This window comes from Xiphophorus couchianus, chromosome 16, assembly GCF_001444195.1.
Source record: "Xiphophorus couchianus chromosome 16, X_couchianus-1.0, whole genome shotgun sequence".
NCBI lineage: Eukaryota > Metazoa > Chordata > Actinopteri > Cyprinodontiformes > Poeciliidae > Xiphophorus > Xiphophorus couchianus.
The window spans coordinates 7118501-7145393 of record NC_040243.1 but is presented as its reverse complement, the minus strand read 5'-3'; the positions used below and the strand labels follow the sequence as shown (position 1 = coordinate 7145393).

The 26893-nt window shown below is 37.1% G+C and overlaps 3 protein-coding genes across 5 annotated transcripts; 2 read left to right on the top strand and 1 right to left on the bottom strand.

The window, feature by feature from the left end:
- Positions 1-590: 590 nt before the first annotated feature.
- On the top strand, positions 591-3183 carry ccdc43 (coiled-coil domain containing 43). Its single transcript, XM_028042810.1, has 5 exons — positions 591-793; positions 1233-1326; positions 1915-2050; positions 2222-2277; positions 2458-3183. The coding sequence occupies exons 1-5, from the start codon at positions 620-622 to the stop codon at positions 2643-2645; spliced, it is 648 nt and encodes a 215-aa protein (XP_027898611.1). The 5' UTR covers positions 591-619; the 3' UTR covers positions 2646-3183.
- On the bottom strand, positions 3177-9699 carry moto (minamoto). The gene is made up of 8 exons (XM_028042792.1): positions 9605-9699; positions 9173-9266; positions 7662-7819; positions 7073-7174; positions 5465-6947; positions 5248-5382; positions 4438-4615; positions 3177-4365 (listed from the first exon to the last, which is right to left on the bottom strand). The coding sequence occupies exons 2-8, from the start codon at positions 9233-9235 to the stop codon at positions 4175-4177; spliced, it is 2310 nt and encodes a 769-aa protein (XP_027898593.1). The 5' UTR covers positions 9236-9266; positions 9605-9699; the 3' UTR covers positions 3177-4174.
- On the top strand, positions 4299-26734 carry mylk5 (myosin, light chain kinase 5). Of its 3 annotated transcripts, none has more exons than XM_028042777.1 (18): positions 4299-4411; positions 13773-13934; positions 16199-16333; positions 17136-17288; positions 18056-18226; positions 18644-18676; positions 19528-19655; positions 19745-19898; positions 20896-21207; positions 21297-21399; positions 22612-22815; positions 22900-23117; positions 23203-23326; positions 24384-24536; positions 24620-24749; positions 24825-24912; positions 24998-25138; positions 25899-26734. In XM_028042777.1, the coding sequence occupies exons 1-18, from the start codon at positions 4390-4392 to the stop codon at positions 26099-26101; spliced, it is 2634 nt and encodes an 877-aa protein (XP_027898578.1). In that variant the 5' UTR covers positions 4299-4389; the 3' UTR covers positions 26102-26734. The 3 variants fall into 3 exon arrangements, with proteins under 3 accessions (XP_027898578.1, XP_027898579.1, XP_027898580.1); XM_028042778.1 differs by having other exon boundaries at positions 4301-4411; positions 24825-24906; XM_028042779.1 differs by lacking the exon at positions 4299-4411 and adding an exon at positions 13357-13502.
- Positions 26735-26893: the final 159 nt, after the last annotated feature.

Here is a 26893-nt window from a genome sequence, read left to right as displayed (position 1 = left end):
AAATTGCTTAGTTCACTTCTGCTGTATGCTTTAGTGTTGTTTTCAAATATAGCCTACAACCATTATTTAAGTGAAATTGAAATGACAGAAGATTACGGAAGAGGATTAGGGCAACCGAAAAAAAAGGGTTCTGACTTTAGAGTCAGAATTTTGACTTTAATCTCAGAATTCTGACTTTAAAATCAGAACTTTTTTTTTCGGTGGCCCTAATCCTCTTCCATAGAAGATGTAGGGCCAATAGGACAAAAAAATAATTCTGACTGTAGTTTCAGAATTGTGACATTAATTCTCATTTTAAAAAGTCAGAACTGTGGTATTTAATTTGAGATGAAAGTCACAGTTGTGCGTCAAAATTCAGCTTTATTTCACGTAAAGATGTCTGAATTTTGAGATTGAAGAAGAATATTTTTATTTCAGTGGCCATAATTGTCTGCCGTATGAAGGAGTGCTATTTCTTCTGATTTCTAATTCGCGATTCTCGCTAATTTCTCGAAACTCTACCCACCTCTGCTCAGACGATAATCATGTGCATTCTTTCATTCGATCATTGACTTTGTATTTTTTAAACAGGCACTGAGTTAGGGCAACTGTTGGAAAGGGAGGACCTCAAAGCGCCAAGATGGCGGCGCCCATGGGAGATGCCGGGGAGTTTGAAAGCTGGCTCAACGACCGACTGGACTTGTTAGAAGTTGACCGTGAGGTGTACGGTGCATATATTTTAGGAATACTAAAGGAAGAGGAGAGCGACGAGGAAAAGGAAGATGCGCTTCAGGGAATTTTGTCCGCTTTTCTGGTAAATATTCAAGCAGTGTGTCGCTCGTTCACCAAGGCTGTCTTCACATCTGCTTCTGTCTGTCTTCTCTCGGTCGGCTGGCTTTAAGTCCTGTAGTGCTGATGTCAGCGTTAAATTTAACCATGTATCCTTATTCAGCGGCTGATTAACTCACAGAGATTAGTTTTACGAATTTGCTAAGCTAAACTCCACCCAATATTTATTTCAGCTAACTAAAAGTGTAGTTTGTTTTGACAAGAATTACAGAATTTTGTTTTTCGGCTTTAAAATTAACTTTACTTGTTATAGATTTATATTACGGTTGTTTGATAACTGTCCCACTCAGGCTGAAGTTCATTTAAGTTAGTGATTACAATGATAAATGTTTTCTAAGTTTCATGATCAAAATGCTTTATCCGTTTTATCAATCCGTCACTGTCCCCTTTCCTAATGTGTTAAGGATGAAGATACCATAGAAGAGGTCTGCAAGCAGATTATCAGTCACTGGAAGGAGTGTTGCAACCGATTGGCTGCCAGACAAAACACCGATGACGGTATACAGAATGATTTGATTCGATAATCCAACAACTCGTCTGGTAAAAGTAGACACTGGTTGAATAATCTTGGTAATAACATTTTCCTCACTGCTTTTTCTTCAATATTTTACAATTTCTACCGTCCTAATAATATGTTTCTGCTGAAACATATTACTGGGCATGTATGGAACCTGAAATATTCAACCCCAAATTTTCATATTGTAGTTTTACAAAAAAAAAAAAGGTATCAAAATGAAGTAAAATACCAACATTTACAGGTATAAATACTAAATGAAGTTGTATAAAATCAAGCCAAAATGTTTGGCAGACAAACTCTGCTCCATTGAGTTTGTCCTTTAGAATTCATCAAATCTTTGCTTCAGAAGATGGAAAGGAATTTTAAAGAGTAATGTACAAGAAATCTTATTGATTATTCAGATTTGCTTAACTACTGATTATTATTGGAATAATCAGTACTTATACATTTTATTCAAGGTCTTCAACTCCCATCAGTTCCCATCATACAAGTTACGTGTACTGTCCTGACAGTGACTGAACAAAGGTTACTGGCATTGTAACCATTTCTGTTCCTTTCATTTTTCTTAGCTGAGGTCCAGGCCATTGCCAGCATGATAGAAAAACAGGCTCAGATTGTGGTGAAACAGAAAGAGGTGTCTAAGGAGTCGAAAAAGAGAAAAGAGGCCCTTCTTGCTCAATACGCTAATGTGACGGATGACGAAGAATATCCTTGCATGTGTTTTATATCTTTGTCTTTGCTTACTGACATTTTTGATGGTACAAACATACGGTCTAATTATAATCATGTAAAGAGGGAGGCGGATGTTTTTTCGGGGGTTTTTTGTCTCCAGACCAGTTGCATTTCAGATGTGAACCTTTTCCTTGACTAAAGCACTGAAGCTGAAGAAGGGGAGCCACCAACTGGAATTGATGCTCCTGGAAGTGATAAATGTATCCTTCATAACTATTTTTACCTCTTTTGCCACAAATCCCTTAAATTTAGCATATGGACATGTCTTTGCTTAGATGTGTTACCAGCCTTTCACTATGCTTTTCCCAGTTATTTATGTCTCCAAAGTGGTTACACATGAAAAGCGATGAGTTTTAAAATTCCTTCACTGTTGGCATCAGCCCTGTTCAAGAACACCAACGTGGAGGAAGTGCTGAACAGACAGAAGCAAAAGCGTGACCAGGCTCGGGAAGATGCTCAGAAGAAGAAAGAAATGGACAAAATGCAACGAGAGAAGGACAAACTAGCCAAACAAGACAGAAAAGAGAAAGAGAAGAAACGTACACAAAAAGGTGAACGTAAAAGATAAAATCAAAAGAAAGGACTTTTATTTTTTTGCTTAAAAAAAAAAGAAGCTTGATTTGCAAAAAAAAATACTTAAAAGAATGGGAAAGTAAAAGCTAGAAATGTGTGCTTCTTAACAAAATCTCCTAATATGTTAATATCATGTTTGTCAGATTCTTGGTAAGGACTCTCTTAAAATTCTAAAATGAATACATTTACACTAATTTAAGGTGATTCAGAGAAACCTTAAACATGATGTACCTATGCTGAAACAATGTTCTACCTTTAGGAAATTCTTTTCAAAGTGTCATACTTTGGATACCTTGAAGTAAGAAAAAATTATGCAACTGTTATTCCAGCAGCCATCATCTGATATATGCTTCCTAACTCTCAATAGAAAGTCATCTGCATTTTTGAGTATTAGGTTTTGGTTTTACTTTCTATACATTCTGCCGAGAAATACAAACAACATTTGCTAAATTAACCTAATTGTACGATGTTCCACCATTCAAATGTTTTGAAGTTTCTGTTTTTAAAAGTACTAATAAAATCTTTGTTTTCCAGAAAAGTGTGTTTATTTTTTTAATTTAGTTGAACAGAACAGATAATATGAAAAAAAAAACATACACAACAATTAAAATACAGAAATGCAGAAGTTAAATGCAGTCGCCGTAAAAACGGTCACACTCCACCTGTAGCATTTTGCTAACAATATGAAATCTAAATTTATATTTAAATGTTTAACTACTAAGATTTTACAATCTTTAGATCTACACTTTAAATGAGTAAAACTGACTGATTATAAAGTTAACACCAAAAGATAGTTTTTCAAACTAGAACACGTCAAGTTAATTTTAAAAGTTTTCAAAAGGTTTAATGTTTTGTACATAAACTTGGTGAATGAAACCTTTAACACTTTTGAGATAACTCTTATTTCACTGATGTTTTTAACACTTTTTCTAATAAGTGTGATTAAAGCATTTAAATACATTGAGTCTTTCTCTTAATATTGTTGGAACATTTTAAATCAAACTAGAGATAAAAAAAAAAAAAAACTTGTCTGATTACAGAATGGTAAGGTTACAAAAGAAATACGAAGGATTTGATTGGAACATTCCAGAAAGCAATTTAGGGTTTGTTAATTTTAAACGACTGCCTTTGTGATTCAATTATTACTGGGGAATACATAAAACTAAGGTTCTATTATATTCCAATAAATAAGTAAAATGAAGAATTCACTGAAATCTTCTGCATAAATAGTGTCTTTAAATACAACTGTGTTGGTACAAGATTGCTGTTAATCTGGAGAGGACACTAATCAAAGGAAATTAAGATGTTGGAAATTGTAAATTACATTTCATGTAATTCTGGAGCAAAAAGGTCAACGATGTCAGAAAAATCAGTTATCTTCCAAGCTTCAAACTGCTTATCTCATTTGTTGTGATCACTCTTTTTTGTTTTTGTTTTAATAAAATGTTATATAAGGTAAGTAATACTACAGAAATATTTGATTCTATAACCTTATTCAAAATCTCACATTTGTACTTAGATAATTCATAAGCAGAAGGAGTAACCTAGGAAAGGAGAGGAGACACCTTCGGCACATGCGGCCTCCTCATCCACCTCGTGCTCCTGAGTCTTGATGGCTTTGGGCACCGTGCTTTGGAGGGCGCACCACAGGGCTGTTCGGAGCCTCTTGGTTGTAGCAGCCAGTTCCTTCAGTGCCATGACCATCAACGGGTTATCTATAAAACAAGCCAGGTGGAACCATGAGCATCTTTAAAAGAAGAGGTAAAAGTATATGGAAGTATGATTACCTCTGTCCTCTGTGAAATTAATTCCCTGCTGCTGCTGTTTTGTCATGTTTCCACTGTCCTCTTTGCGTCTTGACTGGGTGATGCAAACGGCCATGTGATGTGTTTTCAGCGCTGCGTGGATGTTAATATGCAGGGGAACTCCACAGAGACACTCCATTCTATCAAAAAGGCTTGCCACCTGGAAAAAAATAATATTACCATTTTATTTCACTTGTCTTTGAGTCTAAACAAGGAAAAGATAAATAATAAAAACAGCAACACTTAATTTATTAAGTGTGTTCTGATGAAGGAGCAGCAGAATAGGCTGCACCTTTACAAACAACATTTAAAGCTATAACTTTTTTCTACAGTTACATTTAAGAACAAAAATATTAAATTGAACCAGAGTAATTTGCATGTCATAGCGGCTATCGCTGGAATTTGCAGTTTGTAGTATTTTTCCTGATGTTTCAAGGTGCCTAAATGAAACAGGGCCTTTATAAATGAAAAAAAGTATGTGAAAATTTCTACCAAAAGAAAAATCACAGAAATTTTCTAGAAAAAATTTGGAAATTTCTGAGTGTGAAAAGTCAAACATTTTCTAGAAAAAAAACTGAATTTTCCAACTTTTTTTTTAGTAAATTTCTGAGAATAGTTTTATGTAAGAGTTTGTATTTTCTAAAAATGTTTTTGACTTTTCAAACTCAGAAATTCAAAACATTCTAAAAATGTCTATGCTTTTTTGGCAGAAATTTACTTTTTTTTTCTCTATCTACTATGGCCCTAATACACCCTTGTCCCTACATGTGGCACTGCTGCAAAAAATATTACCTTTGCTTGCTCCTTCATCTGATTAATAATAAGGTAGTCAACTCTTGTTGATTTCGGTGGAGTTTTGGGGGGATTGGTGTTGGTCATCACTGCAGCTCTTTTCCCAGGAAAAGCTTTTTTAAGGATGACCTCTGCCTAAAATAGAAGACATTAGACAACGATAACCACAAAAATAAAAAAAATATAACAATCCTGATGTTAGGATGAAAAACCATACCTTTTTTCTCTCCTTCTCCAAACTCCTGAACTGCTCGTAACACTCATCCATGTAGAAGTGAATCTGAAAAGCGGGTCCTTCTTGATTCATCATCAGTGAAGCCGTCAGAGCTGAGGCCATGCCATGATAGGTGCTCTCCCCTCTGTGGTTCTTCATGTCGCTGATAAAGGAGCTGAATGCTGCAGCATCATTAGTGGACCTCATGCCGTTCATGTCCATGTGAGGCCCGCGGTTTTCACAGGGCAGGATGGATCTGGAGCTGAGGTTTGAGTTCATGGCCATGCTGGAGTATCTCCTGAAGTCATTCAGAGAATACGGAAGAGGCGTGAACTGCTGCATGTTCCCTGCACTGATCATGATGTTCTCTCCGTCACGTCTCTGCGACTGCATGTTTCCCTGGAAATCAAAGTACGGATTTTGTGAGAAACGCTGTTTGTCTCCCTCTGCCATGTGTGTATTGGTTTGTTGCCTTCTAGAGAAGCCTTCTCCTGTAAATGCAGGCATTTGCATCATCTTGCTTTCTTTCTCCATTTGCGGCTTGATCTTTTTCTGGCTCTGCCTTGTATAATATTTTGAATACTGGCTCATGCTTTGATGATTGTGGTTGTCTAAGTGCATTATCATCTTGTGTTGGTTCGGGAAGGTCAGATGCGCTGGGAACGGCTTTGGTTTCTGAAAGTACTCCATGCGCTCGGAGCTGAACTCGGGAAGATCTTGGAAGTCGTCGAGTTTAAAGTTTTGTTTCCTCACATCTCCCATTCTTCCATTCTGCATCTGCTCCAAGTGGCCATAGAGCTCCTTCTGCGGGAAATTCTGTGTCGACGCTGTAGGGTCGTTGGGCTTCCTACACTGTTGAGGCAGTCCTCCTCCTCTGACCATGTCCACCACTGGTTTGTGCACGCCTGGAAAGTCTCCACAACAGCCGCTACCATGATCTGATGGCATGAATGACCGAAAGCTGCTGACCAGTTGATTCATGTCTTCTGGCACGCAGCAGTCGTTAAGGAACGAATTTACGGTCTTTGGATTGTAGTGGTCTTCGCATAAATCGTCAAGGCACGAGGCGTTTGCATCTTTCTGAGGTCTGAAGATGTCGCTCAGTACTGGGACGTTTTTGGAAGATACATCGTTTCCTCTGCTATTATAAGGTGGCATGCTGATGTGTTTATACTGTTGAGACAGGTCAGCGGTTACTTTGTTGGACAACGGTAGTCCTGGTGGCAGCTTCTGAGGACGGATGGAGTAACTGCCTCCATTTGGTGAATTAAAAGACCACTGCTGGTTCCCAGCTAGTCCACTGGACAGTTGACTCATCTCGTTAACTTCTTTATCTACTGACTGTTGTGCTTTACTGAAGGCCTCATGGGGCAGATGGTTTGGAATAAAAGAAGGGTTGTTGAATGTTTTAGGTTCTGGCTGAAAATACTGTAGTAACTCTTCTTTCAGTGTCTTTGGAGACCAGATAGGGTTGCATGTAGGTAGGCTTAAAAAGAGAGATAATAGGATTTATTGTCAGAGTTTATGGAACATGTGTCAGTTTTATTTGATGTAATAATCCATACAGCAATTCATATGAACTTAATATGCAACAATAAAACCCTGAAATACCTTTCACTGTAGAAGTTATCTTGTGAATCTGCTTCATCCAAAATATTTGAAACAAGACCCTGAAGGTCTGCCTCAGCATCACAGTTGGTATCAGTCTGTTTCCTTCAAAGAAAAACAAAATCTGACATTGAAACTATGTTCTACGACTAACTATTAGGGTCATTGTATATAAAAGAAAAAAAACTATCCATGAAGGAGTACATTTCTGCCAAAAAAACCTCTTATTTACAAAAAACATACCGTGTCTGACTTTATCTTCTCAGAAAACTTCAGGTCATGGAAAATTGTAATTTTTCTCTAGCAAATTTAATTTTTTTTGTCAACATTAGGGAACATTCAAATGATTTCTTATAAATACATCAAATTAATCTAAAAATTTCAAAGTTCTTTGATGGCAAATTACTCCATGGACAATTTTGTTTTCTTTTAATCACTTTAATACTCTGTTCTAGGTATTCTGTGCTCATTAAACATATTTTTATTTAAACAGAAGAACTATTGTAGAACAAAAATTAAAAAGTCTTACCTATTTTGAGAAATAAATTACACATCCATAACACTACACTTTGTCCTACAATAACAGCAATACCTGTTCTTAATGGTAGTCTGGGCATATCTGAGTTCATACTGATCATCTTGAGACTCCTGAGACCAGGAAACATCCGAAAGCTCACAACGTGATGGAACTGGGTTGGGAATGAAGGGGACTGACATGCAACCACTTTTACCACCTATATTAACACCTGTCTAAAAGAGAGAGAAAGATTAGATTCAACAATGTGCTACTTTCTTCCTCCCACGTCAACTGGTTTTTACAAATGAGGTTCTGAACTCTTTACACCTGGTAAAAACTATAAATTATTCAGTGAGACTCTCCATATAACAGCCTGGATTATAAAGACCTGCCGTGCAAACAACATGATTTCTTGTTTCCTTTTCAATTTTTATAAAAAAATATTTCTCTATATGTCACTGCTCAAATGTACAAGATGTTTAACTAACTAAAAAAAATTCCTGCATTCCTGCTTCTCTTTTGTGTTAAATTTGTCAGCAACAAATTTGAAGACACCCGAAAGTGTAGCAAGAAATACAGCGTTTCAGCTCATTTGCATATCAGATGATGCCAGCTTTCCAGGACTGCAAGGATGTTACTTTTCTAATAAGCTCAAGCTGATATGACATCTTTTACCTGCAGGTAAGGGAATTATTACCCATAATAATAATAATTTAAAAAATCAGACTACAGATTCAAAAAGTTTGTCATATGCTATATAGATTTGTTTTACAAAACAATATATACCAAGTAATGTCAAATCTTCAGAAAATTAGAATATAAAACATCAGTATTAAAAAAAAAGGTTTTCAGGCATTTTGAGTTCTGCATACATATACTGCACTGACAACTGTAATCAAATATACTGTCAAACTTGTCTTACCTTCAACCCATTGGAGAAATTAATAGCTTATTGTCAAGAAAGAATAAGACACCAGGCCCAGGAATACAGATGAGGAAAAGGTTGCACTTAAAGCAACCTGTACTTCCTTTAATGCTTCATAAAGGGCCACAGAGTGATTGCTTTTATCTTATGCCACACCAATGCTGTAAACCATAGTCATCAAAATGAACACAAACAAACGCTATAAATGTATAACTCCAGATGTTATGTTTCACTTATTGAATTGATTTATTTAAAATAATTTAACTTTTTAATAATTTTGAAACTTACTGAAGTGTATTTCTGTTAAAAAAAACAAAAAAACATTTGATTGGAGGCGTTTCAAATTTTTAGATAAATAAAATATATTTTGCTGCTATATGTAGATTTTCTGAGGGTTGATGAGACCCCCAGAACATAAATTTGTAATTTTAACATGCCAAGAAAATATATTTTAAAACGGCAATTCAGTTGCTCGTTATGTAACTATGATTGGCAGGGAAAAAATGTCTTCCAAGGATTTTCGTAAGTACTTTGTAATAATAACATGCATGTACATTGCTTTCAAATTGTTTTAAACAAGAAATTAAACCCCATTTTCCAAGGTATTAGATGCAGGAACCATATGGGGTGGGGGGTTGGGGAAATCAGAATTCCAACTTACCTGACGCTGACATGGCTGAAACAGTGAATTTCCCAAAGTAGTCTGATGCCCGTCAAACGCCATTCTAAACTCTGGTCGATTCTTCAGTTCATTACTGGGCTAGCAAAAAAAAAAAAAAAGGACAGAAAGAAAAGTATTTAATTGTTAATGCCATTTAACCCCTGTACAGTATATACAGTTATCTAGGTAAGACATTTTAACAATTTTAGTTTAACTGTAGTCGAAGAATAGCACACCAGATAGCTAATTTGCCAAAGTTAACAAGCCGTTAGAAGTGGACCTGACGCTGCTTAAGCTAGCTTTCTTAGCACGTATCCTCACGTTTCTAAACTGACATCCGTCAATTTATCTAGTGGGTATAACCGTCGAACACCAAAAGAAAAAACTCTGGATGAAATTTTATGGAGAAAAAAACACTTTTAAGAGTTTTACCATTTCCTCCAGAAGTCGACCGAATAACTCTCGGGACCTCTCGAAGTCCTCCCCCAACCTGGCTTCTTCTTGTCCGGGGTTCGATATTGTGCGTTGACGACTTGAACGCGCATTGGCTGAAAGAATAGACGATCACTATTTAGTCCAATTATCAAAAAGCAGCAGATCTGTCAGCATAGCAACATCTGGTATCAACTCCTCCCCTTTGATTTAGAAGAGAGGCAGGTGTTCCAGTAATGTCTAGCTCCGGGGTGTGCAATCTTACAGCCTAAAGAGCATTCTGGCCAGCCAAATAAAATTTGTTTTTAAGCCGCAAACGTCATAAGACTTGAAAAAAGACCACATATAATTTTGGATAAATGTGTACTCTCGGAAATTTGTCGTCATATTTTAACAGCCAACATTTAATCTTTATTTCTATGTTCTAAAATAAATATAAACATAACATTTAGCAAACAAAAGATGGATTTTTTTTTCCTGTGGAATGGAAAATGATGGGCAAAATGATGGGCAAAAGGATTAAACGTGGCTGAATACAATTGAATGGTACACTTTTATATTTTAAATTAACTGTTGAAATTTGTGTATCATTTTCCTCTATATTTACAGTTGTACTTTGTGCTGCTCTGTCATGCAAAACCCCATTAAAAATATGTAGAATTTTGTGGTTGTAATGAAACAGCATGAAAAAAGGGTAAAGTATCTGTTAAGATTCTGTGGCCCAGCTCCAGTTCTTTAAGTTTTCTTTGGTTTTATTTTTAATGCACATTAGTAGTTTCCAGTAGACAATCAGAATATTGTGTAGGCTTTTTTTTTTTTTTTTTTGCATCTTGTGGTTTCCTCTTGGTCTCTGCATGTCTACATCTGTGAAACTGTTGGTTGAAATGCCTTGAGAACTGGAGACCAGACAGTCACAGTCAGTGTGTAAAACCAATGAGGCAAAAACCAAGCAGGAACCTTTATGCAGCAGGTCAACAGTCAAACTGACATCTTGGGCCTGAAACTGTTCAAGCATTCAGTGTAACTCAACCTGTGTTTGGGGAAGGGAATAAAATATACGTCTGAGAAGCTCATCTTGCAGAAATGAATGCATTTGTAAACAATTCTCTCTTATTAGCAAAGATTCTTTGTAAGAATTTTACAAGATCAAATAAATCACCATAGTAGAAAACATTTATCTGAGTGTTTTGCTGTTAGATTAATTAATTCATTAATTAATTAAATGACTAGTTAGGGATTTTTATTAAGGGGTTTTCAGCCACTGCTTGTCTCGTAATGGAGCAAATGACCGCAATTGAGTTCATAACCACCAACGGGCCTGCTGCCATGTACAAAATTAACCTCTAGGTGGAGCCAACTCTCTCCCTCTTGTTGGTGGTGCAACTGCTTCTACCAGCTTTACAAAGTGTAGAGGATCCTGCCATTTCTCATTTCAGACTTCAGGGCTTAAAAAGACCCCGTGAATAATTTCTCTAGTGCTCCAGTTCTTTTCCAGTTATCTTAATAAACCTCTTTCCTGCCCTTCTTAAAAGTTGAATACAAACCAGTGTTGCTAGTGCCACAAAATGTCTCACTAGTAAATGCATTCATGTTAATATATTATGGGCTTCTATTAAAAAAATCCACATAATAGAAAATGACAGCCTTTCTTGGTACAGCTGATGAGATGCAATGGTGTTCTGATAATATTTAAGTTTGTTTTTACAATTCTGTAATGAAGTTCTAATGTAAGCTATAAGAAGTGGAGCTGTACATGCATCGATTTCCATCCCTAATAGTGATTTGTCATGGTGCAATTAACTATAGAAGTTGTCACTTTTGCTGTTCCTGCCAAATGATGAAAATCAGTCAGATTTTGCAAACTGATACATCAGTAAGGGTTTGTTTGGTATTTTGTATTTGGCCCTGAACCCCATCCATTAGCCAGGTATGTAAATAACGACTCATTTGTTCCCTGAACAATCTGATTGACCTGAAGGACAGGAGAGGCCTTCACCTTTAAATTACCTTTGCAAAGGAATGTAAAACTTTAACTCTGTGTAGGTGGGGGTTGGATTTGTTATGGCTCAGGTTGAGGAATAATTTTAGTGTCAGTTTGCCTTTTGACTTTGCTTTTATTTTACAAGAAACGATGTTTATTATAAAATACGTACAGACCAAACATTTGGAGGAGTAGTAACTAGAAAAGATTACTTTGAACAAAATAAAGTCTGTGTAAAATCGTAAACAAAATATTTTAGTTAAAATTTACTCTAAAGAGAGACATTAATTTTGTATAAAAAATAATTGTGTCTTTTTTTCCCTGATTTTATTTTTATGTGTTTGCACCTTATTGTGTGTTTTTCTTTTTAATTTTACTGGTTTCTGGTTCGCTTGTATTTCAACACTTTTGCTTGAAACTTTAGACTTCATTCTGGAGATTTCATCTGTCCACCTACCTGCTAAAACTAATTGTGACTATTTCTGAATCTGTCGCCCACTCAGATAATAGATGTTTCCATCATCTACAATCTTAAGCTTTAGTAAACAGATAATAGAAAATTCAAGAATAGAAACTTCCTTGAGGGATGCCTGCAGACAAGCTACATGTGGGTATAGTAATCAAAAATCAAATCCTTTTATGTGCAACATCATCTTTAATTACATTACTCTTTTTTTGCTTAATGTCAGAAACTCTTACAGTTATTCAGTGTTTCATGCAACTTTCTTTTAACCAACTTCATCTGAATGTTCTCTGTTCTTCTCAGGAATCTGTCATGGCTGATTAAAAGCTTTGTGCCTTGCCTTATTAGTAGAGTTGTCCATCATGTAGTGCAGTAGTGGACAACCCTGGTGACTTATTTTTGTGCTACTTCCATTAAATTTTGCAAGAAATGTCAGCATCTTCTTGATAGAGATTGTAACAAGCTAAGTGGTATTCAGAAGATGAGTCTAGTTTTGATGAGGCTAACAAAGGCTAACAACCTTTCTTTTTGACAAGAAGATATATATTTTTTTATCTCTAATAGAACAATGCTGTCTACCTTGCATCTATAACTTGTGCTACACCAACCTGCATTCACTAAACATCAATCTTTGTGAGTTCAGCTTTTTTTTTTTTTTTTGCAAATGTTTGATTTAGGAAGTTAGCTCACACAGAAATTATCACAAGCCCCTCGCAGTGCTATTCTTTGTGATCGGTGATGTGGAATTTGGAAAGCGGGGATGGGAGTGAGGTGGAAACTATTGCTATGCTCCTCTCAGTGGGCTTAGGCTTGTCACTTTTTTTTAATACAGAACTCATTTCAGTGCTGGTATTTAAGGTTTCTGAGCAGTTAAGTGCAGATTGTTTGATTATTACTTTTTTCTTGATTTTAACCTAACCGATTCAGATTGTGTGGTTGATGTGCTGCCTACCTCGACAGCACACAGTCTAAAAACAACAGACCCCTCAAGAGAGAGAGAGAGCAAGGGAGGGAGAAAGAGGGAGAGAACGAGTTACCCTAGCAGCGGATGAGTCGGTTGCCTTAGAAAGGGCCATGTTGTGTGTGTAGGGATAATACTGTCAGAGGAGGGATTTAAACGTTCCTGTTCACAATCAAAGCTTTACGGTAGTCACACTTGGGATGAATGTGCTGATGTCAGGCATTACAAAGTTCAGCCCAAGCATTGATAAGTTACAAATCAAATAGAAATCAACGTACAGCAGTGCATTCAACAAACGGTGCACAATATGACCTTTGCCTGGGTGGTAGAGATAAGCCCTTCCTTTCTTTTTCTGCCTTTCCCTGTTTATCCAGAGTGCGTGTCTGTTGTCCATGATGATAAAGACCGGGGGTTTGTAGTAGATGCGGGTTCTGGTTACAGGGAGAGATTCTACGAAGATAAGCAGCTGCTTGTCACACCTGAAAGGGTCTAGGTAAGACAAGATTTGTCACGTAGGTGGAGTCAGTGCAGTTCAAGGGAGGGTGAGAGAAGAGGGTTTTGTAGAATAGTGTGAGGGCACAAGGCAGAGTCATTGCTGGTTCAACAGGGAGGAGTGTAAACAAAAGTGGCTTGATGATTTTTTCTCTTTTTTTTTATACAGAAGAGAGTTCAAGCTGTGGAGGCTCACACCACAAACTCAGAAAGGAAGTGTGATAACCAGTCAGAGAAATGACTTTGTGACTTCTTCTTTTGTTCTGTTCAGACCCTGCAGGGCTCTCTAAAACAGACATGAACGGAGACAGGAGCAAACAGCGTTATGTGTCAACCTTCAAGCTGCAGCTCCAGCCATCACGTCCCCCATGTGCACCAAAAAATGGGACAAGAACAACAGACATCAGGACTTCTGGAAAATGTTCGAAACCAGGTAAGAGCTGAAGACGGGATTAGAAAACCAGAGAACGTTTTATTTCAGTACTTTCATTTGTTGCATTTTCCTTGGTTCTAATATCAATAGCTCAAATCTGAACAAGGCAATGCATCTCATAAGTTGGCACACTGACTTCAAATACATTGCAGCAGAGCATGTTTTTAAAGTACACATTGCGCTCATCACAGTTTTTTCCAAATTATCTCAATATGTCTTCATTGTACTTCATCAAACATCTTTAGCTTTCCTTTAAGTCCAAAATGTCAAATTTTGTATACTAACAAACTTTTTTTTTATTGTGCTTCTTCCTCTTTTCTTGCTACAGATATGCATAATTTCCAACATTTAAATGTGCCACATTTTATTATTCGTTTTTATCTCATCATGCATGCGCTTGTTATTCAAAGTGTTGCACGAAGTGTTTGGACATCAATTATCATCTGGGATGCATGACTGAACACTTTCGTTTGTCAGTCGCTTTTCTACTGTGTTTGGCATGTTGCAGTTTCAGCAGCCAAGAAAAGGAAACCATTAGACAGCTATCTGAAGGTTTTAGTAAAAATAGAAGATGGTTGTGAGAGGAGCCCCCGATTTAAAGGCTCAGCTTAAGTAAATAAATATGATAATATCATTTGAAGAAAGAGTAATAAAGATTGACCTTTCTCATGACAGTTTCCAAAACTGTCCTAACACAGAAAGTTTTGCACTGAATTAAAAGCTTTAAACACTAACTGATGGTTGCAGGAAAAATTCTCACTTTGGTAAACCATAACTTGCATGCTACCGATTTTTTTAAGCTTTGTTGCTTAACATGCACCTTTAGAAGTATCATGCAAGCAATGACACTTTCTGTCAGGCTGCAACTCCAGCATGGCACTTATTTTCTTTAACAAGTCCATGCCAGAATGAGGAAGGGAAATTCTTGAGAAAGCAGCAGCCAACCCCCAGATGGCCACCATCCAAATCTAACAAAATAACTCAAGTTCTATCAAAGAGAACAAGGTCTTTACCTTCAGGGCATTATTCCGCAAAATTTGTGCACACTCCCCAAAGAAAAACAAAACAAACAAAAAAAACAGCATGCTGTCATTAAACTAAGCTGTTAATATTTAGCTTTTCTGAGCCTTGGTCACCTCCTTTAACATGAGAAGGAATAAAAAAAATAAAGAAGTGCAACCAGTTTTTGTTACTGAGAGAAAAATAACTTGCATACTTCCTTGTATACTATCTTAATTTCTGTTGTAGAAACATGTTACGTGTTAAGAAACAGACACAGAGCAAATTGTCTACTTGATGCTGTGGTTCAAAATGTTGTTATTAGCAAGAGAGCTATTTTCATCATGTTCCCCAAAAGATATCAGGTGAAAAAATTTATTTGTCTATGATTTAAGGCACTGTAGGCTATTACTTTATTAGGTTTACCTGTTCAATTGCTTGTCAACAAATAGTTTTATATGGTAACAACTTCATCCATTTAGTAACAATGTGATAAGACTTGCTGAAGTTCAAACCAAAACCTCAGGATCGAAAGGAAATTTATGTAGCATAAACCATGCTTTAAGGAGCCAGATAGACTCCTGGCTCAGAGTATTTCAGAAACTGCTGGTCTGCAGCTTTAGCACCCGACCTTTTGGGGTTGTGCACAGAAAGATGCAGTGAGAGGGAGTTGTGTGAATTAAATTACCTTGTTGACGTCAAAGGTCAGAGGAGAATGGGAATACTGGTTTGAGAAGCTAGAGTGGCAGCTCAGGTAACCACTCATTACTACCTAGGTTTGGAGAATATAATCTTTGAATGTCCAACATGTCAAAACTTGAAGCAGACAGGCAACAGCAGCAGAACACACCAGGTGTCATCCTGTCAGCTCAGGAAACCGAGGCTACCATTAACAGCTGGATAATTACAAATTGGAAAAGGACATTTTGATGGAAGGGTCAAAATTGGTGTAAACATCTTAAATCATGGTGGTGGTGATAGTTTCTTCTCACACTCTTGGCCCCTGTTGAGCACTGGTACAGCTACTTAAAGGAGGACACGTCACCATGTCACAAAGGTCAACTAAATTCAAACTGGTTTCTTGAACGTAAAAAAAGAGTTAATTGGACTCCACTGGCCTTCATAGTCATCAGATTTCAACCTTTTGTATTGGGTGGGATGGGAAACTTACATAGAGGATGTCTATTCAACAATCTGCAGGAACTGTGTGATTCTCTAATGTTAATATGGACAAAAACCTTTTTACATATTGTCTCCCATTGTAGATTCACCAAAATATCTGGACCCACCTGTATTTATAAAGCCACTTGAAGACTGCTGTGCGGATGAAGGAACTGACTTAGTTCTAAGAGGAGTTCTCACAGGAAGTCAGCCCATCAAAGTTATATGGCTGCACAACGGTAAGCAAAGAACAAGGTACATTGTTGTATCCTTGCTCAGTGACAGATTTTATTGTCACACAATACACACTAGTAATCTAAAACAGAAAAAAAGAGTCTGGAATCTACAATCCAAACAAATTAACCTCTTACTTACAGGAGTAGATATAATATGAATGCTGTTTTGCATTGGAATTAAAGCTGACTGAAGACCTGAAAGTTATCCAGTACATATTTAACTTTCAGATATGATGATTTTTATAAAATGGTTTAATCTAAGATGGGAGCTTAAGATTGGAATGAGGTCAAAATTGGAAATTTCAAAATTTCCAACCATTATAGAAAGCAGAATTCACATCAGAATCTGGGCAACAAAAGGACAAAGTTCATTTTGTGTCCAAAACAAGCTGTTATTATTGTTGCTCAAGGATCTTGCTCGACTCATACGATGTGATGACCCTACACTTGCCTCTTTGGTTTAGAGACATATTTCTAGAATCTAAAGCGCTACTGAGAATAAAGCCCAAGACTTCCTAAGTGTGAGGTGGTGCAAACAACTCTACTCCCACATTGCCATTTGAACAACTATCTAAACCGCTAGCATAGCTAACTCCTAAGAAAGTTTTAAGTTGGATGTTGTTTGGGAAAAATTTATTTTCAACACAAGAGATTTGGCTCCTTCTCAAAATTTCTTCCTGTTTCTCGAACACATTATCTCTGTCAGTAACACTGACTGTCCCTCTGCAATGCCACTTTAGTTAAATCAAGCTATCCCTGTGCTAGCAAAGAAGTATGCTTCTATTGTTTTTATTTTAATTTGCAGGTGAAAGGGTACATTTTGGAAACTCCTCATTGAATGGCCATGATGTAAGTTTTGTGGTGAGGGAGTGCTTGCCAGAAGATGCTGGGGCTTACACATGCTTGGCTGAAAATGATGCAGGGAGAACATCCTGCAGTGCAGCTGTGTTTGTTAGAGGTAAGAGAGATCAACATATTTTCACGGTAGTTGAAAAAAAAGTTAGTAATTCGTGAACAAGAAAGTAAATTTTTAACACAGTTAATGACAATGATATTTTCTGAACAAAGAAGGTACTCATTTTGTAAGTTACAATAGACCAAGCTTCCCTCTCCAGGAATCCACAAATCTCCAACAAAAACGCTACTTGGCCAAGTAGCATTGAGACAAATGGCCCCAGAAACTTCTTGAAACCTCTCTACGTAACCATCAATTGACCAAGTTTGTCCCAGAGGTGCCACAATCAATTAAAACAGAGTCACTGGAGCAAATATTAACATTTCAAAGTGTGTTGTATCAAGTTGCCAATTAAAACATGTTGGGAACTATGAACCAAAAGAGAAACTGGGGTGGAAATTCATCTTCCAGCAGAGCAATGACACAAAATATTCAGTGGATTGGTATTCATGCAACCAATTTTTTAGACCTATATTCAACTGAAAATCTGAGACAGAACTTGAAAATACCACTGGTGTGCAAAATACAATTGCACACTTTATTTTTGATAAATAAAGCATGTATATTTTTTCTATAACATCACATTTATGAATTGCTTTGTTTTGGTCTACTACACAAAATCCTAATAAAAGGCAAGGAAGTTTGTGTTTGTAAATGGATGAAAAAATGTGACTATGTGTGAATACTTTTGCAAGACATTGTGAGAGTTTGCCAGAGTTTTATTGTTGATGTTGCCTATTTTCTTTTCCTCTTAATTCCAACCAATACAGACTTCGAAAGTATGTATGGTGTCACAAAGATTCCCACTTCTGCATCCAAAAGCACTGCAGAAAATGGACAGTCTTCACAAACCTCCAAAGCTGAGTTGCACAAGTGTAATGGATCTATCTGTACATCGCCTGCAAAGTTTGTTCAACAGAGCCCAGTCTCTTCACCGAAAGGTAAAGGCGTTCATCACACTTTTCAGTAGCATTTTAATTTGGGGCAATTTCCATTATTTATTTGGAAGGAAGCCATGTATATATTACTTTTTCCTGCATTTAAAACCCAGAAAAATATCTTAACCTCAGGATGTTCCTGTTTAGTCTCTGAAAGGAAACACACTTCCAGTCCTTGCGTGATTGGCTGTCAGGCAACATGTATACCAATTGTAAAAGCCTTCCTCAACAATGCAGCTCTCTGATACACCCACTGAAAGTTTTCATTCCCAGTTAAACACCATGTAGGGAAATGGACATTGCACTTCAAGTTCACTGAAACTTCCTGAGTCTGTAAGCTGATAGCCATAGTAGTCAAAGTTGGACCACACCTTCATTTTCAGCAGCTTAAACCTGCCTGCGATTCATCTCTCTGCACAGAAGTCATCCCAAAGAAGAGAACCAACTCTACAGGTGAGAAATACTTTTTTCATTTTTTTGTCCAACCAAGTAGCTTATCAAAACAAAACATTCCCATGTGGTGTTGTTTAATACATAATTTTTCATTTTCTTTTTTTTTTTTTTTAGTCACTGCTTTTTTGTTGAATAATTGTAACTTGTAATTGTGAGTAGTTTGGTGTTTGTGCTATTATGGTTTGAATTGGGGTTGCAAAAAAACCCCAGCAAACATGAATTGCTTTTAAGCTATTGTGCTTTATTATGTTGAAAAACTTTGCCTTAGGGTGTTGGCTGCCTGAACAAAAGCATGAGAAACGCACATGATAATGCCAGGCCATCTGTCGTATTGTGTCATATTTCTTTTTTCTTGTTTTTTTTTTTTATAATAAATTAGATATGAAGGGTGGACAGAAATTAGACACAGTGAGTTAACTATTATCACTAAAGCCTTTTAAAACATATTTATCTTTCTAAGTTCATTTAAATTTACCATCCACAATATTTACATACTGACAGTATTTGAAGAAGAAGATAACCTAAGCTCATACTGTATATGGACTTGTGTTCAAAGAGTGAGCTGTTTTATCTGTATTTAACATGAGCTAGGTTAGTGAGTATATCATTAGTGTTTTGATCTTTGTTTCTACATAATACAATTGATATTCCTGTATGCCACAATAATGGTATCATGAAACCAAACATATTCCTCCATCATACAGGATAGAACAAGGCCTAAAACCCTCTGCAAAACATTTTTTTAGTCTTTATCTCTAACTTACACTCCATGTTTTATTGTTTCCTTCCAGTGTGATAAAATGAAACTCTGACCTCAAAGACAAAACACTCTTGTTGTTTTGTCTTCATAGGCCCAGTATTGAGCTTTCAAAATCCACCCCAGCATTTTGAGGTGAAGGTGGGACAAACTGCCAATCTGACGTGTTCTTTTACCGGAAGCCCCCCTGTGGTATCCTGCTGGATCAGGAACAAAGAACAGGTAAAAACAAAGCAAATGCCCAGCTTTTGATTACACAGTATTTGTCTAACACCATGGTTTTTCTTTTGTGTGTGTGTGTGTGTGTGCAGATAGTTGACGGTCCAGAATTGTGGACAGAGCATACAGAACAGAGCAGTACGCTGGTCATAGCAGAGGCTACACCGCAGCACACAGGACGCTACACTGTGGTAGTGAAAGACCGCAAAAGCTCAGCCCAACACACACTTACCCTTTCTGTCATAGGTAAGACAATAACATACATTACACTAAGTGGCCACTTTATTAAGTGGACCTTGATAATACCAGGTTGGACCAATTTTTACCTTCAGAACTGCCTCAAATCTTTATGGTATAGATTCAAGAATTTGACAAACATACCTCAAATATTTTGATTACACCACACAGCTGCGAAGCATTCGAACAGTTAAAGATTCTGCTCATTTAAAACCCAATAAATCAATAACAATTAAGAAGGCTGATGCACTGCACTCAATAATGTCTACCAAGAAGACAGATGAAGATACAACAGTGTATATTGTCTTTGCCTAGCAATATCACTGTGCGAGACTGACATCCTGTGAGAACGTCCAGTAGCATGTTGTCAGTTCCTTCATTGACACAGCAGTCTTTATAAAGACAGGTCTATTCTGATTTTTAAGAGAATCTGCAATGGAAAGAGGTGGAAAAAAGATTTTGATAGGATCACTTAATTTCAGTGAATTTGTTCACTGTACACATGATTGTTTACAGTGAACACATTGAGATGTACCACTCCCAAAGGAGTGTGGTACAGCTCCTTTGGGATGTACCACTACATCCCAAAGGAGCTCTGCTAAATGGAGATCTGATGGATGTGGAGGTGATTTGACTACAGTGAACTCATTGTTATGTTAAAGAAACTCTCAATGCTCAGTTGGCTATGTGAGTACTAAGGGACTCATAATGGGACGAGAAAATATCCACCACACCATTATACCACCCGCAGTCTGAACACTTTACTTCAAGGCATGATGGATCTATGCTTTATTTACACTAAACTATGAATGTCTGAATGAAGACCCATAGGACCAGGGCTTGTTTTATTCAATCTGTTATTGTCCAGTTTTGGAGAACCACTGTGAATTCTGAGCAGACAGTTGGTGTGGTATTCAACTGCAGTAGTTTATTGGCTTCAAGGTTAAAACATTTGGTGTTTCTCTCAGTTTGAATCAGCTTGCCCTTCTCCATCATCTATATACAGACAGGCCAGAGCCTCCTGCTTCGGGCCCGGTGGCTTCTCTCATCTCTCCATCCAACCTTGTGCTGTACTGGTCGGGACCCTGTTACGACGGCGGCAGTGCTGTCCTGGGCTATGTGCTGGAACTAAGAAACCATGGACTTTCTGAGGCTGGGGAGTGGAAAAAACTCACTGCCAAGTGTACCAGCACCTCATACCAAGTGTCATCCGGGCTGCAACCAGGACAGGAGTACTGTTTCAGAGTGAGGGCTTATAACGCAGTTGGGGAGAGTGATCCCAGCCCAGTTTCAGCAGTGGTGAAGATGGAGGAACCAGGTTGGGTGTTATTTGTATCTGGTACCATATCTGAAAGTTGTAATTATTATAGGAAGCCTTTAATCAATATGTTGTGTTTGTATTTGTAGGTTCTAAGAAAACACAAGAAGAAGCCACTCAATACTCTTGTGTCACTATTGATTCTTCCCACAAAGTTACAGATCACTACAACTTGCATGAGAAATTGGGAACGTGAGTATCTGCAGGTCACACATTTTCTAGCACTTGTGTTTTTGGAGCTTCAGCCAAAACTCCCTTTTCTCGAGAACTTCAATTACTGTATTTTGGAAGAAAGAAATTGGATGTAAGAGTAGCAGTAGTTCTCTAGTATGGCTAGAGGGCAAATTCTGCCAGTAAATGTGATTACAACACAAGCTTGCAGAAACCTGTTCCTCCAATGACTCAGATTTTATGATGTACAGTGTCTTGATGTATATCTGTAAAAAAATTATAAAATTTTACTCTGGCAGTTGAAGAAAGAAAGAATAACTCATCTGAATTGCACATGTATTATCTGTGTTTGATTTTTCAACCGTTTCAATCATGTTTCTTCATTCTTCACTGTCAAGGAGCCAAATTTTCTTATAATCCTTTCAAGTAACCTTAATCTTCAGACTCTCTGAAGGTTGTCCAAAATATCCAGTCCTTTTTAACCTGGCCATGACACAAATGCAAATTATGGATAAAAATACTTTTTAGGGTTTAAGCACACTTCAAAGATGAAATATGTCTAAAAGTCATGCTTTGACAAACAGGACTGAAAGAAATCCAATCAAGATTTGACAGAGAATGATAATCTTAGTTTGTCCATCCACTTTATGCAAAGAGTTTGGCTATTGCTCTTACTAGTGGAAGACATTTTATTTTATTTGTGCTAAACTGCAGTATATTTCAGTTTATAAATTCAGTTCAAAAATACAAAAAATTTTCATAGGAAAATTAAATGTTGTTGCAACTCACACTGTCAAACCTTATTCAAACAGTCATTGCGGACAGTGATTCAGTGGGCTTGACCGATCTATAGTAGCTATCAGTTCTGCATAAACCTGAGGAAGCTACTGACTAAAGACACTGTTTATGTTGGGTAGTCTCATTTCAACTCAATATTCATGAAACAGAGACAATATTTTCACCTAATCATCTCTGCTAGTCATCTAATTCGCTTTTGCTGTTCCTCTTTGAATGTGTATTTGTCTATATTGTTAGAAAGGCAGGCAGAGAATGTCAGAGTCAGGAATATGATTCTTTCTCACTGAAATTGATGGAAGAGTTGGTTTGAACTTCCTGCCTCCTCATGATTTTTATATTGTAATGAACTTGCTATCTTGTATCTGTTGAGATGTTATTGTATGGTCACTTTCATGCCTGAAGATTTTAAGCAAAACTGACTTCTGACCTCTTCAGGGGAAAATTTGGCTTGGTGTTCAAGCTCAGCCACAAGGAGACGGGCCATGTGTGTGCGGGAAAGTTCTACAAAGGACGGCGAGCCAAAGAGAGAGAAGCTGCTCGTAAAGAAATCGAGCTGATGAATCATCTCCACCACCCCAAGCTGGTTCAGTGTCTGGGAGCTTATGATCATAAACCAGAGATGGTCATGGTAATGGAGTTGTAAGTACCATCATGTCAAATTCTCATTACAACGCTAAATTTAGGCTGTGTGTCAAATGTCAGAGTTGTATTTTTTTCCTGTAGTATTGCAGGTGGGGAGCTCTTTGATCGCATTGTGGATGACAGCTTTGAGTACACAGAGCCTGGCAGCGTGCGCTACATACGGCAGATTCTGGAGGGGATCGCCTTCATGCATCAGCAGAAAATTGTTCACCTGGATCTGAAACCTGAAAATATCGTCTGTGTTGACACCACTGGCACTTCCATAAAGATAATTGACTTTGGATTAGCTAGCAAACTTGGTATGAAAAATTAAATTCTTTTCCTATTTATGCATCTCTCTTGTGTTGGATATGTGTTCTCAGTTTGCAATGCACGTTTACACAGATGGGAACACAGCTCTGAAGGTGATGCACGGCACTGCTGAGTTTATAGCACCGGAAGTTATCAACTATGAACCTGTGTGTTTGGCCACTGACATGTGGAGCATCGGCGTCATCTGCTACATCCTGTGAGTCACCTTGTTGTCCCTGCCACATCAAAACAGCACTTTGACACAGTTATTCGTTTTATTGCCAAAATGCAAATCAAAAAGTTGGTATCACTCTTCTGACAGCGCAATAAATTCAAAGCATAGATTTGTCCCAAGGTGAAACAGTTAGCTTTCACTCCAGGAAGCACCCAAGCAATTTTGGATCAAAAATTCCCCCCAAAGATGTCAAAGTAATTATAAGTGATGTCATCAGGAAATGTTTATACTTTCACCCCTTTTACAGTAAAACCTGTTTCAGCAAAATAAAATTGCTAATAATCACATGTGAATGCTTCAAGCCACAAACCACATTTATTAGACATTGCATTTTTGACTTAATCATAAAGATTTTGATCAAATTAGAAGACTCCTAATTTTAACAGGTTTAAACTACAAACTTCAATCTACTTCATTGCCGGTTTTATGGATCCAGTAGAAAAATAGCCCTGAACAACGAATGGTTTTTATCAAAGCATATTCATTTAAATGGCTCAGTCAAAGTCCATACCTAAATCCAAAGAAAAATGGCAAAGCTTCAAAATTGAAGTTAACAAGAACTCTTGCAAAGAAAATGGTCAACATTTTCGATTTCTGAAAATGCAAGGTTGGAAAAAACTAATTTAAAGACTTGCAACTGTAATGTAAACAAAACATAGTTTCTGGAAAGCACTGAGCTAAAAACATAAGCAGCACACACTTTACTGATTTTATTCATTTATTTTTGAACGATTTTAATGAGATTTCCATCTCATTTCACAATTATTTTATTGCAGTGTACTGGCTTAAAATCTAAAAATAAATACATTAAAGTTAGTGTTTGTAGCATCAAAAAAAGTTAAAACTTTCAAAAAGTGTTAATATTTTTGCAAGTCATGTGCACATAAAAAGTGTATTTTTAAGGCTTTCTACAGTATACAATGTTGAATCATACAGATGAACAAATTTCAATCCGAAAGTCTTATAGAGCAAATCTCGTACTATAATGCCACCTAGTGGTAAAAACTCACAAATACTCTTCTCAATCTTTCTGTTTTAGACTCAGCGGAGAGTCTCCGTTCCAGGGAAACAGCGATGCGGAGACTCTGGCCTTGGTCACAGCAGCTCAGTGGGAGTTTGATGAAGAGAGCTTCGAAGATATAACTGAGGAGGCCCAGAATTTCATCAGCTCTCTCCTAAATAAAGATCCCAGGTCATTTCACAGATATATAGCCAAAACTCTCCCACAGACACCATTTTTCAGTCAGACTTATGCAGTTCTCTTTGTATCTGTAGGCGGAGGATGTCTTGTGAAGAGGGTCTTGGTCACCCCTGGATGAAGAAGTTTGATTCTGAAATCCTATCTTCCACAAAATGTCTGTCAAAGGAGAAGATGAAGAGGTTTTTAGCCAGGCAGAAGTGGAAGGTAACACGCAGTATTTGAGCAATCTGTCCTGTGGAGCTCAGTTACTTTGTTGTCTCATTAAAATGTGTCTTACAGAAAGCCGGGAAGGCTATGCTAGCCCTAAAGAGAATGGCTTTGCTGTCTAAAAATGAAAGCTCTGCAACTCTCTCAAGCGCTGGTAAGGGTGAGATGCTTTTTGTTCTTTCCTCATCTTGACTGAGTCACTTTACTTTATTTGTGTGACATATTTATTTACTTTTGTTTCCTAGACCTTCCGCTGAGTCCTGAAGCAGAAGATGCGCTGCACTCTCTGGAGCGTAAGATGCAGGGACCACCACAATTTACCAAGAAACTGGAGGACCAGAAAGTAGCTCGGGGCTCCTGTGCCCGGCTCTCGTGCCACCTAAGTGGTATACACATAGGCTAACACAGTCATTTCACTCTTTGTCACCACTTAATTATCAACCCAGCCAGCATGCTGGGTGTTTTAGCCTCGTGACTCAAGGTACGACTTTTTGACAAACCAAAAAGGAAATAGGATCAATGTCTCAACAACCAGTTTCAAAGCTGAACCTTCTACCAAGACGACTGAGCTTATAACCTAAAAAGAATACTGAACAAAGAAAGGATTATGAATTTCCTTCTTTGTGAAAACTCATAGTGAGCAGTAACTGGAGTCGATACAGAAGTGTTGCATTTAGGAAAATATGATTGGACGAAAAATGTAACTCTTAAAGAAGTAAATGACTGTAGAAAAATAGTCTTTGTTTATTGTTGGTGTCATTCTAATTGTGGATAATTGTGAAGTTTTTTTAGATATTCTTTGCACTTTAGAGCAAAGAATATCAATGATTTACTATTCATTAATACCAATATTACAAGATGAGATCTGTAACAGTGACCTGAAACTTTTAAATGTGCATTTATTTATTTTATGTTGTGATAAAAGATGGAAACAAAACCCTTTTTTTCATTCTGTGGGTTAATTTATGTAATGTCTGCTCAAATCTTTCATACTGAAATAATCTCCGTATGATGCACTAATACATTTGATGACAAGTCACGCTTGTTAGTGTATTCAGACCAAAAAGGCTAAAGGTTCACTTGCTTCTGAAAGTGTACAAACAGCACCAATACCAGATGTCTCACTCCTCTTGTTTTTTACTGCAGGATATCCTGATCCAGAGGTGGTGTGGCTGTGTGGAGATGAACCTGTAGAAGAATCATCCACAGTGCAAATAGAGTATGATGATGATGGATGCTGTACCCTGATTCTTTCAAAAGTTGAAGCAGAGGATGCAAATGTTTACACCTGCAGGGCAACCAATGACCACGGGGAGATGTTGTGCACCGCTAAACTAACAGTTCTGTAATAGAGTAAATATATGTATGCAAAGAGGAATTGTACAGACATGAGGATCTTTGGTGTCTTGAATATATACAGTCATGTTTTGATGTGGAGAAGCCAAATGAGGAAAGTTCTGAAAGACTGTTGCATCTGAAAGAGTATAACACACATTAGTGTACACAGTTTAGATGTGATTCCTGAATATAGTTACAAGCATGCTATGGAAGAGTTGATATTTCCTTAATATTTCCTTCGATATGCCGATTTAAACGTGGTTTCTGCTAATAATGTGAACTATGGAGCAATTTTGTCATATTAGTTTTTAGAGATAAAGTGGACTCAAACTGAAGTGTTGGAGTAATGTCAAGAGGATGCCATCATATTTCTGATTGACTTTAAGGTTTTGATAGAATATTTGAAAAAAAAGAAATCATGTCTAAATATATTACTAGAAGAAGTATAATCAACCATTATTTTGCATTTCAAGTAGGTGTAATTTATGTTTTTGCATCTTATGTGTCACATTTGCTGCTGCTTTTACCATGATATAGTTGTCGAGAAGTTGTTAAAATTGACTAGTGGCATACCAAACAATGTAGAGATTCATGAAGATTTATACAGAAATATTTTTGTAATGAATAAAGGGCAATAAAAAATCTTTGATTTTTATCTTTGCAACATCACATCTTCACTTACAAACAACCACTACTCCTTTTAGGGGGAAGTAGATGTGAATGCAACTTCTATGCTATTTGGTTAAACAAAGTTTAAAACAAATGGACAGATGAGTTTTGTAAGCTCTAGATGCTCACATATC

Bases quoted from the DNA above. Each gene is read 5' to 3' on its own strand.
- ccdc43 (XM_028042810.1), top strand. From the start codon at position 620: ATGGCGGCGCCCATGGGAGATGCCGGGGAGTTTGAAAGCTGGCTCAAC. The intron at 794-1,232 runs GTAAATATTCAA...TAATGTGTTAAG, and splicing joins GAATTTTGTCCGCTTTTCTG to GATGAAGATACCATAGAAGA. The intron at 2,051-2,221 runs ATATCCTTGCAT...TGACTAAAGCAC, and splicing joins AATGTGACGGATGACGAAGA to TGAAGCTGAAGAAGGGGAGC.
- mylk5 (XM_028042777.1), top strand. From the start codon at position 4,390: ATGAGCATCTTTAAAAGAAGAG. The intron at 18,227-18,643 runs GTAAAGGCGTTC...CTCTCTGCACAG, and splicing joins CCCAGTCTCTTCACCGAAAG to AAGTCATCCCAAAGAAGAGA. The intron at 19,656-19,744 runs GTAAAAACAAAG...GTGTGTGTGCAG, and splicing joins GGATCAGGAACAAAGAACAG to ATAGTTGACGGTCCAGAATT.
- moto (XM_028042792.1), bottom strand. From the start codon at position 9,235: ATGGCGTTTGACGGGCATCAGACTACTTTGGGAAATTCACTGTTTCAG. The intron at 7,175-7,661 runs GTATTGCTGTTA...TTTTCTTTGAAG, and splicing joins CAGACTACCATTAAGAACAG to GAAACAGACTGATACCAACT. The intron at 5,383-5,464 runs GTATGGTTTTTC...CTTCTATTTTAG, and splicing joins TGGAGAAGGAGAGAAAAAAG to GCAGAGGTCATCCTTAAAAA.